Source organism: Osmerus mordax, chromosome 13 (assembly GCF_038355195.1).
Source record: "Osmerus mordax isolate fOsmMor3 chromosome 13, fOsmMor3.pri, whole genome shotgun sequence".
Taxonomy (NCBI): Eukaryota; Metazoa; Chordata; class Actinopteri; order Osmeriformes; family Osmeridae; genus Osmerus; species Osmerus mordax.
Genome location: NC_090062.1, coordinates 952606 through 966857, shown reverse-complemented (window position 1 = coordinate 966857; position 14252 = coordinate 952606). Strand labels below are relative to the sequence as shown.

General features: G+C 45.7%; 1 protein-coding gene across 1 annotated transcript in view; it reads right to left on the bottom strand.

Annotated features, from left to right (window-relative positions):
• Positions 1-14252, bottom strand: part of dagla (diacylglycerol lipase, alpha) — a 48971-nt gene that overhangs the window by 13829 nt on the left and 20890 nt on the right. The window contains exons 2-11 of the mRNA XM_067249500.1: positions 4312-4413; positions 3971-4182; positions 3654-3755; positions 3337-3475; positions 2589-2676; positions 2310-2444; positions 2141-2218; positions 1915-2039; positions 1438-1588; positions 349-432 (exon numbers count right to left, since the gene is read on the bottom strand). Coding sequence (XP_067105601.1) covers positions 349-432; positions 1438-1588; positions 1915-2039; positions 2141-2218; positions 2310-2444; positions 2589-2676; positions 3337-3475; positions 3654-3755; positions 3971-4182; positions 4312-4406 — 1209 coding nt within the window. The 5' untranslated portion in view covers positions 4407-4413. The remainder of the gene's footprint in view (positions 1-348; positions 433-1437; positions 1589-1914; positions 2040-2140; positions 2219-2309; positions 2445-2588; positions 2677-3336; positions 3476-3653; positions 3756-3970; positions 4183-4311; positions 4414-14252) is intronic.

Below are 14252 nucleotides of genomic sequence, written 5' to 3'. Positions count from 1 at the left end.
TCACAGCTCCAAAAATGTCTTTCAATATGTTGCGAGCTATAATTGAAATCTCTGTCTGCAATACCGCTCTTGGCCTCTACGCAATTCGGCACTCTCAAACTTGCCAGGCATAGGGCTGAAACGTTCAGACAACACTGATGACAAAGACGTTCAAAAACAACAGAACATTTTACGTTTAGGTTTATGTTTCTGGCAGACAATGTTCCCAACCAGGTGCTATATGCTTTAGCAAAAAAGAAATTTACCGGAAACTTTCCACCCCTTTGCAACCCTACTTGGATCTGTCTGTTGTATCGGTCATTCCATGAAAGAGACACACATAAATGCACAAACTTTCCTAATTCTCACCTTGGGAGACAGAGTACCTCTGATACTGATGACAACCTTCTTTTTTCCATGATCCACTGCCACAAAGAACGGTGTCTCATAGACCTGTTGTACAAAGACAGACAGGAAGAGACAGAGAGAGAGAGAGAGAGAGAGAGAGAGAGAGAGAGAGAGAGAGAGAGAGACAGAGAGACAGAGAGAGAGAGAGAGAGAGACGAGAGAGAGAGAGAGAGAGAGAGAGAGAGGAGGAGAGAGAGGAGAGAGAGAGAGAGAGAGAGGAGGGAGAGAGAGGGAGAGAGAGAGGAGAGAGAGAGAGAGAAGAGAGGAGAGAGAGAGAGAGAGAGGAGAGAGAAGAGAGAGGAGAGAGAGAGAGGGAGTGAGAGAGAGAGAGAGAGAGAGAGAGAGAGAGAGAGAGAGAGAGAGAGAGAGAAGAAGTGTAAGGGGGTGATATCATTCAGCCATGTTCTCTATCTCTCTCTCTCACACACACACATTCAGGTTTTATGGATCGAAACTTAGTGTCTGCACTGCCACACAGCACTGATCTGCTTTACAAATTAGTCAGAAAAGGGCTGACATTTGATGGTTAACTGTATATAGTTACACAGCCATATAGTTATGTATATATAGACATTATTTAAAGATGCTATAAAGCAAATTCCATGATTTGCTTCTCAGTACATTATATACATGTGAAATGAGTTCCTGAAAGCATGTGCAAAGCGCAAAAACGTTGTCGCACTGAAATGTGGAGTTAGACCGTGGAACAGTTTCTCTCCTGTTTTCAGCTCAGGTTTTGTATAGGCGGGGCAAAAACCCAACCTATCTACGTCACAGCGACCTATCTACGTCAGATCACAGACGATTGCATTCTGAATTACTTTCAAAGACAAAGTAATTCAAATTTGGATGGGTAGTTACCAACAGATTCTTCTGTGGTGTGATGAACTTAAAACTCATTTTCAATTCCACTTCACAGCATATTTAAAGAATAGGAACAATTGCAGAATAGGAACAATTGCAGTTCAGGATGTCATTTGGAAGGTTCCAGTTAGTCCCCGCCTAAGCCCTGACCACTGTTTGAAATAAACCAATCACAAGTTTACTCACCGCGTCGTGGCAGGAAGTGTAGACAATGTGGACCTGTTTGAGCTCTCTGTCGAGGAAGTGACGTCGAATGGCCAGGACGTTGCAACCGCAGCAGTTGTCCTCCTCCACTGTGACCGACTGGGACAGACGGGTGCCCGACACAGACGTACATCTGGGGTAGGGGTGGGGGGGTGGGTTGTGGTACATGGAGTTTAAATACATTCTTATCAATAGTCAAGTGGGCTATGTGGGGCCATTGTTTGTTTTGCGCATTAATGCATGTTTGTGTGTGCCTGCTGTTACACGCACGTTTGTTTGTCATGTGGTTTATTGGGAGGGAGGGAGGGAGGGAGGGAGAAATGGGGATAGAAAAGGGAGGGGTGAAGGGAAGGATAAAATGATGGTGGGATGAAAGGAGGCCTGGCTGGTGGACAGATGGGGGGGAAGGAGGGAGGGATGGGTTAGAGGGAGGGGTGAAGAAGGCAGGTACAGACTTACGGGCAGGAGCTGGCTAGACGACAAAGTCCACAGGCTGGCTTCCTCATCAAGTACATTGGCCAGCCATAGGCAGCCAGGGCAAACAGCATGTAGTAACACACCTCCTTATACATGGCCATCTCAGTCTGGGAGCCACACACACACAATTAAACACAAAATGAAACAAACATTTGTTCCTCATCATAAACTTTACAGTATACAAAAAGAAAACCACAGACTCATTTACCGAGTTTTTAAGGTCCAGGTATCTGGTGTTGCGGGTGACAGGCATTCCAGATAAGAAGGCTAAAATATCATTGTTGGCCTAAGGGGAAACCAACACATTATATTTAACAGATAGTCAAGGCATACTTATGTGTTTCCTTTTCCCTTTCACAAACACACACAGCTCCTACCTGGTCCAAGATGGCAGACCTCTTGGACCTCTGCCTCTGGCGGAGCAGAACCAGTCCAGCGATGATGTCACTAGGCACAATGTCCAGGTCCCTGAAGAATTCAGCAAACAGGCTGGCCACCTCTGAGTAGGCGTCCTGTCAGGAGAAGAGCTCCACATCAACCTCTACTATGTCTGGCCCCTATTGGACACCCTGCAGTTCTGAGAAGTGAGCAATTAACAGTAGAAATGCAGTGTAGTTGAACAGACAAAAATAAACCAGTGTGTGTGTAATACTCACAGATTGTGTGTCCTGGGCTCTGGTACAGCACATGAAGAATTTGAGTCTTCTACTCCAACTGCTTGCCTGCCCCTCTTCCAGTCTGTGTCTGAGAGAGGAACACAGAGAATGTCACACACACAAACACATACACACAGACTACCTAAGAGGAAGGCAGAGAAAGGGGGTGATATCATTCAGCCATGTTGACCCTCCCCCTCCCCTCCCTCTCCCTCTCTCTAAGAGGAAGGCAGAGAAAAGCAACAGATTAAGTGATGCAATGTATTTACTGAGAGGCTATTAAATAGAAGGTTGCCGGTTCGATTCCCGGCCGTGCTAAATGACGTTGTGTCCTTAGGCAAGGCCATGTTGACCCTCCCCCTCCCTCTCTCTCTCTAAGAGGAAGGCAGAGAAAGCAACAGATTAAGTGATGCAATGTATTTACTAAGAGGAAGGACGGTGGGGGGTTAGATGGCTGAGCGGTTATGGAGTCGGGCTATTAAATAGAAGGTTGCCGGTTCGATTCCCTGCCGTGCGAAATGACGTTGTGTCCTTGGGCAAGACACTTCACCCTACTTGCCTCGGGGAGAATGTCCCTGTACTTACTGTAAGTCGCTCTGGATAAGAGTGTCTGCTAAATGACTAAATGTAAATGATTAACTTTTTCTTTTTTTATGCGAGTGTGTGTGTGTTAGCCCTTTAATGTGTTTGTGTGTGAGTTTGTCTGTTGGTACCTAATGTGTGTGTGTGTGAGTTTGTCTGTTGGTACCTGAGTGTATATGTGGTGAGGTTGCGTTGGCGACGGCGGGTGGCTTTCAGCTTGACGAATGTTCGTCCAGTTGGGTCGAAGGTGCACATGAGGGTAAAACACATGCTGAAGATGACCAGCCAGTTACACACCACAATGCCTAGGGAGAGAGGAGGAGAGGAGAAACTATTAACAGCTTAGCAACTACAGAAAAACACCTGCCCTTGGGTATCTCTTCCCAAATAATTTTTCAGTCTTATCTTCAAACCATATCTTTTCTTTTCAAAAGCCTAACATTCACTTTTTCAGGTGGATCTACAAAATTCTTTGTGTCTCACCAAGAGCCAGGTTTTTGGCAGTTACATCGGAGCATGGTTGGTAGTACTGAACTAGCCAGGCAATCCCAACCACAGCATACACCAACTCCACTAGCAGGATTGCTAAAAAAGCAAAGGAGAGAGAGGTTGAGATTTAGGGGGTTGGACAGAGGGGAGAGAGAGAGGGAGAGAGATACATTGATACATTTTTGTATCAATGTCATTTTATATTCAATTTGTCAGACAATGTAGATCCCATGAACACAAAAACAGCTCTGTCAATTCCTCTTTAATGAGTTTTATAGAAGCACACAGAGCAAGTGCATGTAACGTCCTACCTAGTCGTATGTACAGCACATACTGCACAGCCTCTCTAGGCTGCGTGTACAGGATGCTGCCCCTCATGCTGAGCCACATGATGGCACTCTCACAGATCAGACAGCTGACCAGGATGCCCAAGTAGCCACGCCCATGGTCCACCAGAGTGACCGAGCAGGACTGGTCAGAACCATAGGGCAGGCCAAACAGAACCACAGACAGAACCACCAACCTGGAGGAGAAAAGGGGAGGAGGGGGGCTGGTCAGAGATAACTTGAGATCTAAAAGGAACACACAAAGAAGTTTCGGAGACACAACCTTAAAAGTCAGGAAAGAGATGGCAAAGCACGCAGACACTCACCATACGCAGTGCAGTACAAACAGAAAGAGGGCGGGCAGCACCAGGTCATCACTGCCGACTGACCACCGCCGTCGAAACATCACCATGCCCGGCATCACTGCCCTGTAGACAAGGAGTGGGGAAAGAGGGGTGCAGAGGATACTTGGAATTCAAAACACCTCAAGATCGTATTTTCGGTTCCCATACTTCCTAACAGTACTAAAAAACCATGCTCCGATGTAACTGCCAAAAACCTGGCTCTTGGTGAGACACAAAGAATGTTTTTGTGTCCAATGAGATCACAAGAGGAAGAGAGTGGGACACTGACTGCAATCACAGACCGTTTGCTCACTGCCTGGCCATACTTCCTTCACCACTAAAAGAGGATTGCATAATAGGCTATACTTCCTCAACTCAACTGCAGCCTCAGCCAGACTTCTGGCTGTCTCTCACCTCTCTCTTGCTCTCTCCGTGAAGCTCTCCAGATGGAAAAAACATAGGGAAAGGAAGGGGGCAGAAACAGATGGACACTACGAGAGAAGGAGAAGGAGGTGGGGTTGTGATGGGGTATGAGTAGGGTTGGGTATCTTTTGGGTTTTTACGATACCGGTGCCTAATCGATACTTTTCAAACATTTCCGGTGCCTAAACGGTGCCTGAACCGATACTTAAATAAATATTGAGCTTCAAAATGACGGTGGATAACATTAAAGAACGGCTTTTTTACTTTAAAAAAAGCACTGTTGTCTGTCATGTTCTTCGACTTTCCATGTTCCGACTTGATTGCTTGGTGCTCCTTACGTCCGTTTCGAGGCACCAGAGAGCAAATATCATAATCGCCAGCTCAGGCTGTGAGAAGTTTAGAGAGGGAGTGAGGGTTTGCTTCGTATCATGGCAATGTGGTGAGTGCTGCTGTTTACATATTTGAGTAGAACAGAAGCACCGTCGTCTGTTTTCAGTGACAAGACATATGGGTCCCAGACGGTTTTTCCGTTTGTGACAGAACCCTGGCTAACAGTGAGACCGTTTGCCATGCAGCCCCTCTGGCATATTGGCTAATTTCATAAAGTAAGGGGTGGAGGCAGAGATACATGAATTTAATTTGTGTGACTACAATGCAGCTAAAGCAAGCTTAGCTAACATAGGCTTCTGCATGGAAAAATAACTGCTGGTTAAACAGGTTCGGCATCACAGTCTCCTTTTCCTCTGAAGAGCCCTTACCTACACCAATCAATACTGTGCTTTTACATACATCTGTTAAGGACACGGTTGGCATAGGCCTTGGCCATCTGACTCACAGCAGCTCACTCCACTTTGCCACCTAATTACCTTACTGCCTGCCACACAACTTCCTGTAAACCCCCTGTGGGTGTGACTCACAAAAAGGAGGACAAGAGAAGGGGAAAAATTAAGTAGGAGAAAAGAAAAGCGGGAAAGAGAATGAACCCCATCTCATTTAGGGCAGAACAATGAGGCTAATGGAGTACAGCAGGTCCCAAGCTGCAAGAAGCTGAGGGGGCCGGCGGGGATAGTGACATCAGCGGCATAGGAACTGTGGATGAGTCTCAATACTCTACAGATGCACCGTTCCATACTCCATTCCTGAAGTTAATCACAGGTTTCACATGAAGAAAGATTGCGGCCTGTGTTTTGTCACATTTTATTTATATTGGGAAACCACAAAGAATGTGGCTCGAGATACCGCAAAGACTGTCTCGAGATACCGCAAAGACTGCGGCTTGTAATCAAAAGGCTTGAGTAACATAGTTTCTGGACTGCTCTGTAAAAGGTCTGAGATTGTGTGTTTTGGATTTGAATCAAAAGGCTTGAGCAACATCGGTTCTGGACTGCTCTGCAAAAGGTCTGAGATTGTGCATTTAGGATTTGAATCAAAAGGCTTGAGCAACACAGGTTCTGGACTGCTCTGCAAAAGGCTTGAGCTCAGGCTTGAGTTCTGGACTGCTCAATTTTTTTTTTTTAAAGGCCTGAGCTTGGGTTTTGTTTAGTTATATTATATTTTGACATTTATATTTATATTTGGAAACCACACAGACTGTGGCTCGAGATACCGCAAAGACTGCGGCTTGTGTTTTCTGGATTACCACAAAAACTGCGGCCTGTGTTCAGAAGGGTTTTATAACTTTTATTATTTAGGGTTCCTCTGGTAGGAGGAAACCTATTGTTTTTGTTAGTATCCTTATTATTATTATATTTCTCCGCTAAATGGCCCAATAGCTCAAAAAGTCCTTGACCCGATTTTTTCAAATTTGGCCCAATGATACACCAGGTCACTCACTACTCCCAGACCGCTAATGGCCCATGTACGTCCATAGGTGGCGCTATAAGCCACGCCCAAAGTCTACGTGATTTCCCCAGCGCCCCATTATTCCAAAATGCCTGAAAATTGGTATACATTCCTTATTTCTCACGGGGAACAAAAAAGCCTCAAGAACCCATAAGGTCCGCCATGATAGATTTTGCTGTACTGTCCAAATTTGGTACAACCTTCAAAACCCTTCTCCTCATGAACCATAGATCCAATCGACTTGAAAATTGTTACAGATTTGTAGAATACATGTCTTTCTATAGGGTGAAATTGAATAAGGAATGCAATACAAAATGGCTGAAAGAAGTGTATTTATGTAAATGTCCACATTGCCACAATATCTTTGTGTTAATAAATCAAATATAATTTTGACTGATGGTTTTTCAAACCTTTGTGCCTTCAAGATGACATCATTCTGAAGTACCATACGCATTTTCACCTTGATATGTCAATATATGATTGAATTCAATTGAATTGCTCCATAGCGCGCGTGCTCCAAATTCTCAGACTCATCCTGCCCCTTGACACTAGGTTGACCACCTGTCGCGCTTTGCGTTGTCCCGCACGTCCCATATTGAAAATGTTGTGCGATACAGCGCAAAGCGGGACAGGTGGTCACCCTACTTGACACGTGCGAGCTTGGCGTGATGCACACACATCCTTCCTGGAAATTGTGTGCTGACCATGCCCCCACCCTCTGTTTTTAGCTCCTGTTTCATTTCGCTGATGATTTCAAGTGTATTTTTTTCTAAATGTGTGATTTTCTTTACCACCAAAGTAATGTACTTAAATGAAAGGTTGGATTTTTCTCTTTTTTTGCATTTGGATTCTATGTTGTTTAAAAAAAAGGAGAATTTTTAGAAGTCCATGACCACATCTTAAACAGGGGGGCCAATAATTGTGGAGGGCACTGTATATAATTTTAGGACAAGGTAAAAAATGGCAGACGCCCAAAATGGCCGACGTGGGAAAGTGTTATATTTTATGACTTGGTATGCCACAAAGAATCAGAAGAGTACCATCTTGTGATTTGGGGTCAAACTGTTCAGAAGTTATGATGCAAGAAATCCGATGTGCTGGCTAGATGTAGTAACATTATATCTACAAAGCACAATAAATCTGACTCTTCTTGAGTATAAATACCCTGAGAATGAATTGTTATTGTTACCATTATGATTATACTGCTAGACAGCTACTGTGGCATACCTGGCTTCACTAAACAGATAATCCAGTATCATGACATGCTTGAGGCTGTGGCTGGATTCGAACCTATGACCTTGCACATAAAAGGAGCCAGTCTTATCCCAGTGAGCTATTCTCAGTGCTGAGAATTGCTGAGTTCAGATACTCTATGAAAAAAGTAAGCCGTTTCGTTTTGTCGGCATAGTCTGAAGATGACGTAACACGATTTTCATGAAAATCGGAGCAACGGCCTAGGTAGGTTTTTCAGAAAATACAAAATGGAGGAAAAACCTTCATGACGAAATGACATCATAGGGTCCAGTCGAATCATCTACATCTTAGGAATCCAATGATGCCTCAATTTAGAAAAATGGTCTTATGGTTCAAAAGTTATTGGCGTAAACACACCTCCAACTTTGACCCCTTGGTTGCGCTATAGTGCTTCAGTGGTCGACATGAAACCTGTCCCCAATCAGTTTGCCAAATATTAAAACTAGTAGCAAAAGTAAGGTGGCGGAATCAGCTTCAGGTGGCGAAACTGCAAGGGATTGTACTAAACTGTGGTGCATGAACCTGCTTTGTTTACACATGCCATATATTGTGTCTTATATATATATATATATATATATATTGTGAGCGAATATTGTCTGAGTGTACTTCGTGACTGCCATCTGACTGTAAGTAACCAGAGTTTGTTTAGCTAAAACTTTGTCTCAAGGACAGAGGGTAAGGGTATAGCAGCTAAATTGGTCAATAGGTAGCTAGCTAGAGATCGAGTTTCAGGGTACTTGCCGCCGAGTGAGACCCTGACTTTGTTTACATAATTAGGGCCATTGTAGAATTTGGTTAAATCAGCCCTGACTTCCGTAATCAGATTCAGAGCGAATAGTGTCTTACTGAGTGTACTTCGTGACTGCCATCTGACTGTAAGTAACCAGAGTTTGTTTCATTCATTTATGTTTAGCTAAAACTTTGTCTCAAGGACAGAGGCCAGGGTAAGGGTATAGCAGCTAAATTGGTCAATATGTAGCTAGCTAGAGATCGAGTTTCAGGGTACTTGCCGCCAAGTGAGACCCTGGCTTTGTTTACATAATTAGGGCCATTGTCAGCTGCGCCTTTAGCATATTTAAGGCGGCTAGCACTGCAGAGGCAGCCTCGTCTGGCAGCCTCGGTGCACGAAGACTCGGTCTAACAGGGAGTCTACCTGCGGGAGTCCACCTAGGATGGCCGACGAGGCGGATCACCTCTTCTGATAAGTATCACCCTATTTGTATTTAAACCTACCTAGAACATATTCATAGCTAGCATGTGTTTCTTCATCATTCCCGTTCATTACACCGTAGACGTAGATATGTCACAAAGTATATACGGTCCACTTCTAATTTTAGCTACCTATCCAGATCTTCTCCACCTGCCCTCTTTCTATTGGGCTCTGGAACTGCCAGTCTGCTGTGAACAAAGCAGACTTCATCCCGGCGTTTGCATCCCATGCTTCTCTTCACGCCCTTGCACTGACAGAGACATGGATCCACCCAGAGAACACTGCAACTCCAGCTGCTCTCTCCGTCAACCACTCGTTCTCTCACTCACCCCGCTCAACCGGGCGAGGTGGTGGCACAGGTTTGCTCCTTTCCCCACATATTAAATACACATCCACCCCACTCTCTGTTACTGCCAAATCATTTGAACACCATTATGCGATGCTAAGTGATCCTATCAAAGCATTTTTAGTTGTCCTCTACCGCCCACCAGGGCCGCTAGCCGACTTTGTGGAGGAGCTGGACATGCTCCTCAGCGTCCTCCCGGATGATGGAACACCGCTGATACTCCTTGGGGACTTCAACATCCACCTCGAAGGAACGCAGGCCGTCGACTTCAAGTCTCTTCTGACTTCCTTCGACCTGAAGCTGCTGAACACACCGGCGACCCACAAGGCAGGAAAACAGCTCGACCTCATCCTGACAAGTAACTGTATCACTGACTCTGTAACCCCACTACACATTTCTGATCACTCCTTCATCCAATTCTCTGTCTCTCAGGGTTGTTTCCCAGGCCTGCGCGATCTTCTCTCTCCTGCCCGTGGCTCACGGATGTGATTCGTGAAGAACGGTCCATCCTTCGGGCAGCTGAGAGGAGATGGCGCAAGTCCAAAGACGGTCTGGACCTCGATAAGTATCACTCCCTCCTCAAATCCTTCTCTGCCCGCATAACTGATGCTAAAACCCACTACTTCCTGAACAAAATTAACTCTGCCTCAAACCCTCACAAACTTTTCTCTATCTTCTCCACCCTTCTTAACCCACCTCTCCCACCCTCCCCCTCCACCCTGACAGCAGACGACTTTGCCTCCTTCTTTGAGAAAAAAGTTGCTGACATTAGCAGTCGGTTCCCTGAAGCCACCTTTCCTACCCACTCACCCTCTATGACTGACACAACTAAATGTCTAAACGCTTTCTCTCCCCTGTCCGAGGCAGAGATCTCTGACCTCATTCTCTCTCATCGCCCCACCTCCTGTCCCATTTACATTTTACATTTAGTCATTTAGCAGACGCTCTTATCCAGAGCGACTTACAGTAAGTACAGGGACATTCCCCCGAGGCAAGTAGGGTGAAGTGCCTTGCCCAAGGACACAACGTCAGTTGGCATGACCGGGAATCGTCCCCTTGATCCAGTCCCCTCCCCTCTCTTTCTTACCATCTCTCCCTCCATCATAACTTTTCTTCCCCATGTCCTTAACTCTTCTCTTAAGGTCGAATTATACTTCTCCGACTCCGTTACGGACGGACGGACGGAGTCGGACGGATTGGTTGAATTTATAGTACTCCGAAGGCTGTGGGTGCTGAAAACAATTCCCCTGACGCAAGCGGTTCTTAATACGGACCAATCACAGCCAAGGGGTATCCGTAAAATGACGGACGGACAGACGGATAGTCAGGAAAATCAGGAGGTGCACGTAGAGCTCTCCGAGGGGCTCGGAGAGGGCACGGAGAGGGAATTCCTCGTCGGAGAGGGCGTTCCCTGTGTCCGTCTCCGTAAAAACGGAGAAGTATAAATCAGCCTTTATTTCCGGCACTTTCCCCTCTGCCTTCAAACAGGCCAGAATTAGCCCTCTACTCAAAAAACCCTCCAGTAACCCAGCTGTCCTCCAGAACTACAGACTGGTATCACTACTACCCTTCTTTTCTAAAACAATTGAACGCGCTGTATCTAACCAACTGTCAAACTTCCTCTCTCAGAACAACCTGCTTGACCCCAACCAATCGGGCTTCAAGACTGGCCACTCCACAGAAACTGCCCTCCTGTCAGTCACCACGGCCCTCCAGTCTGCCAGAACGGCTTTAAAGGTCATCCGTCATCATTCTGCTGGACCTTTCTGCTGGACCGTCATTGGACCCCTCCTCTTCTCCCTCTACACCACCTCGCTTGGACCAATCATCACCTCCCATGGCTTCTCCTACCACTGCTATGCTGACGACACGCAGCTGTACCTGTCGTTCCCCCCGACTGATCCGGGGATCTCAGCTAGGATCGAGGCCTGCCTCGCAGACATCTCCGCCTGGATGACCGAGCACCACCTCCAGCTGAACCTCGCCAAAACAGAACTCCTCATCATCCCGGCCAAACCCTCCATCTCCCACGATCTCTCAATCACCCTGGGATCGGTGACGGTGACCCCTTCATCCTCTGCCAGGAACCTCGGGGTGACCATGGATGACGAGCTCTCCCTCACAGCCCACATTGCTGCGGTCTCCCGGTCGTGTAGATTCACCCTCTACAACATCCGGAAGATCAGGAGATACCTGTCTGAGCATTCCACCCAGCTGCTAGTCCAAGCACTTGTCCTCTCAAAGTTGGACTACTGCAACTCGCTACTCGCCGGTCTCCCAGCATGCGCAACCCGCCCTCTCCAGAGGATTCAGAACGCGCCGGCCCGTCTGGTCTTCAATCTACCCAGACGCTCCCATGTTACCCCGCTCCTCATCTCCCTCCACTGGCTTCTTATCACGGCCCGTATCAGATTCAAGACTCTGGTACTGACCTTCCGAGCGGTGAACGGGACTGCACCCGACTACATCAAGTCTCTCCTCCAGCCTTACACCCCCCCCCCGCCACCTACGGTCTTCTTCTGACAACCGTCTGGTGGTCCCACCGCTCAAGAGCGCCCAGTCCCAACACAAGCTTTTCTCCTGTCTGGCCCCCCAATGGTGGAATCAACTCCCCACCTCCATCAGGGACACTGACTGTCTCCCCACCTTCAAGAAAAGGCTCAAGACGCACTTGTTCCGGGAGTACAACGGCACTTAGGAATGCTTGGCTGGACCTGATGTTAGTTTCCTCCAGGATCACAATGACTCGTATTGAGGGACTTGCTCTTATTGGTTAGTTGTAACGGTTTCAAATTCTTGTACTCGCTGTGAAATATTTTTACTGTTGATTGTTTTTTCTACAGGTACACTCTTGCACTCTTGTGGGGAGTTTCATGTTGTTCAATTGTAACTTGTTTAACTGCATGCTCTTATGGTTCTTCCCTTTGGCACTTATTTGGTTTTCCACAATGTATGCTTCATGTTTTGGCTGCTCGCAATGTTTGGGGCTATCTCGTTGTTATGATCAGTGACCTATGCTCTTTTGTAAAGCTCTCTCTTGGAAGTCGCTTTGGATAAAAGCGTCTGCTAAATGCATAAATGTAAATATTGTTGGAACGCTAAGATTCATGTGATTCTATTGATGTAAATTATTTCAAGATACAATTACAACAGCAGGTACAATCAACGTCCTTGAACACAAACAAAATATTCGAAGTGAAGTGGTGGATGAATAAACTGGGCATGAAAGCCTAAGAGTCTGGGGATGGAAGTTTTTTTAATAAGTTCACTTAGCCCCATCCTGCTGACATACTTTTTTTACTACACAACTGCTGTGCTCAAAGTGATCTCTGAGCCAGGCCTCTTAATTCACGGCACACACCGCTAACTCATACAGACTGGGGACCCTATCTTGCACCCAGCGCAATTAACTTTTTCAACAACGCAAGTATTATTCCTAGTTTGCACTCGACGCAAAGCAGACTTTTCCCTCCACAGACGCACGTTGGTAAATTAGGGAATGACCTTGTGCTCCCGGGGGCAGTTCAGTGAAAAAAGGAGGCGTGTTACGGGGCAAATGTTCCCTTGTGCTATTTTGCAGTTTCAGAAAAACAATTCCGCCACAGACCAGGAAAAACGTAGTCTAAAGTCAACGGCGTGTTATTCAGATGCTATTTTAAGGGCGCATGCTTGGCCCGTGCGCACTGCTGGTGAGGCCAGGATCTTCTTCCTGCGAAGCTACGTTACATTGTTGTGATTTATTGTATGGCTGTGTTACATTTCTTTCATGTCAATGATTAAAAAGATTTTAATGAGAAATCTCTATGTATGTGAACTTGATTTGTAACAATTGTGGCAATTTCCTCCCACGCCTGTTTAACCTAAGCTAATTTGGGTGGGTTTCTTCTCCCATCCCAATCAGAATCAGAATTCGGTTTATTAGTCATGTATGTTACACAAACACAGAATTTACTGTGGCAGGAAGGTGCAAACAATAAACATATACGGGTCTTAAATTAAGTAAAAAAGATGGTTAAACTAATTATAAGAACTAAACAATTTTAAAATATAACAATTTAAAAAATAAAATATATATAAAATAAGACTAAGAACTTGAATGAGCAGCATGAGTGGGCTACTTAGTGCAATGAGAAAACTGCTCTGCCTTTCCCATACAATGTCACTTATCTATCTTTTACGGCCTTGACGAGAACGTCGGTCTCCTCGGCTGTGAACCGCTCCTGGCGTGCGCTGGCAAATCCACCGTTATAATAGCAATACGCCATTGAACAAGCGCGCCTGCTCTTAAAGGGAATGTGAGATCAGAATCACAATCACAATCAGAATGGGATTTATTCGCCATGAAAGTTTGCACAGACAAGGAATTTGCTTTGGCAGGAAGGTGCATACAATAAACATATACCTAAAATTTAAATATGTGGACTATCTATACTAAGGGTACATAAAGTAGCAGTATTAAGTGGGATTAGAATAGAATTAAATATACAATAAAATAAAATATAAGTTGCCGTAAATTACAATATAAAAATACAAAAATACAAATATTACAAAAAATACTAATGTACAAGATACCATTATTGTAATGCAGTGCAAAAAGCAGTGTGTTTTAAGCAAGAAGTCATTAGAGTCAGTGTGGTCCCTTGGCCTTGTTGAAGAGGCCAACAGCGGAAGGGAAGAAACTGTTTTTGTGGCGTGAGGTATTGGTCCTGATGGACCGCAGCCTTCTGCCGGAGGGGAGTGACTGAAACAGGGAGTGTCCAGGGTGGGAGGAGTCGGCCACAATCTTCCTCGCTCGCCTCAGGGTCCTCGAGGTGTGCAGGTCCTCGAGGGTAGGCAGATTGCAGCCAA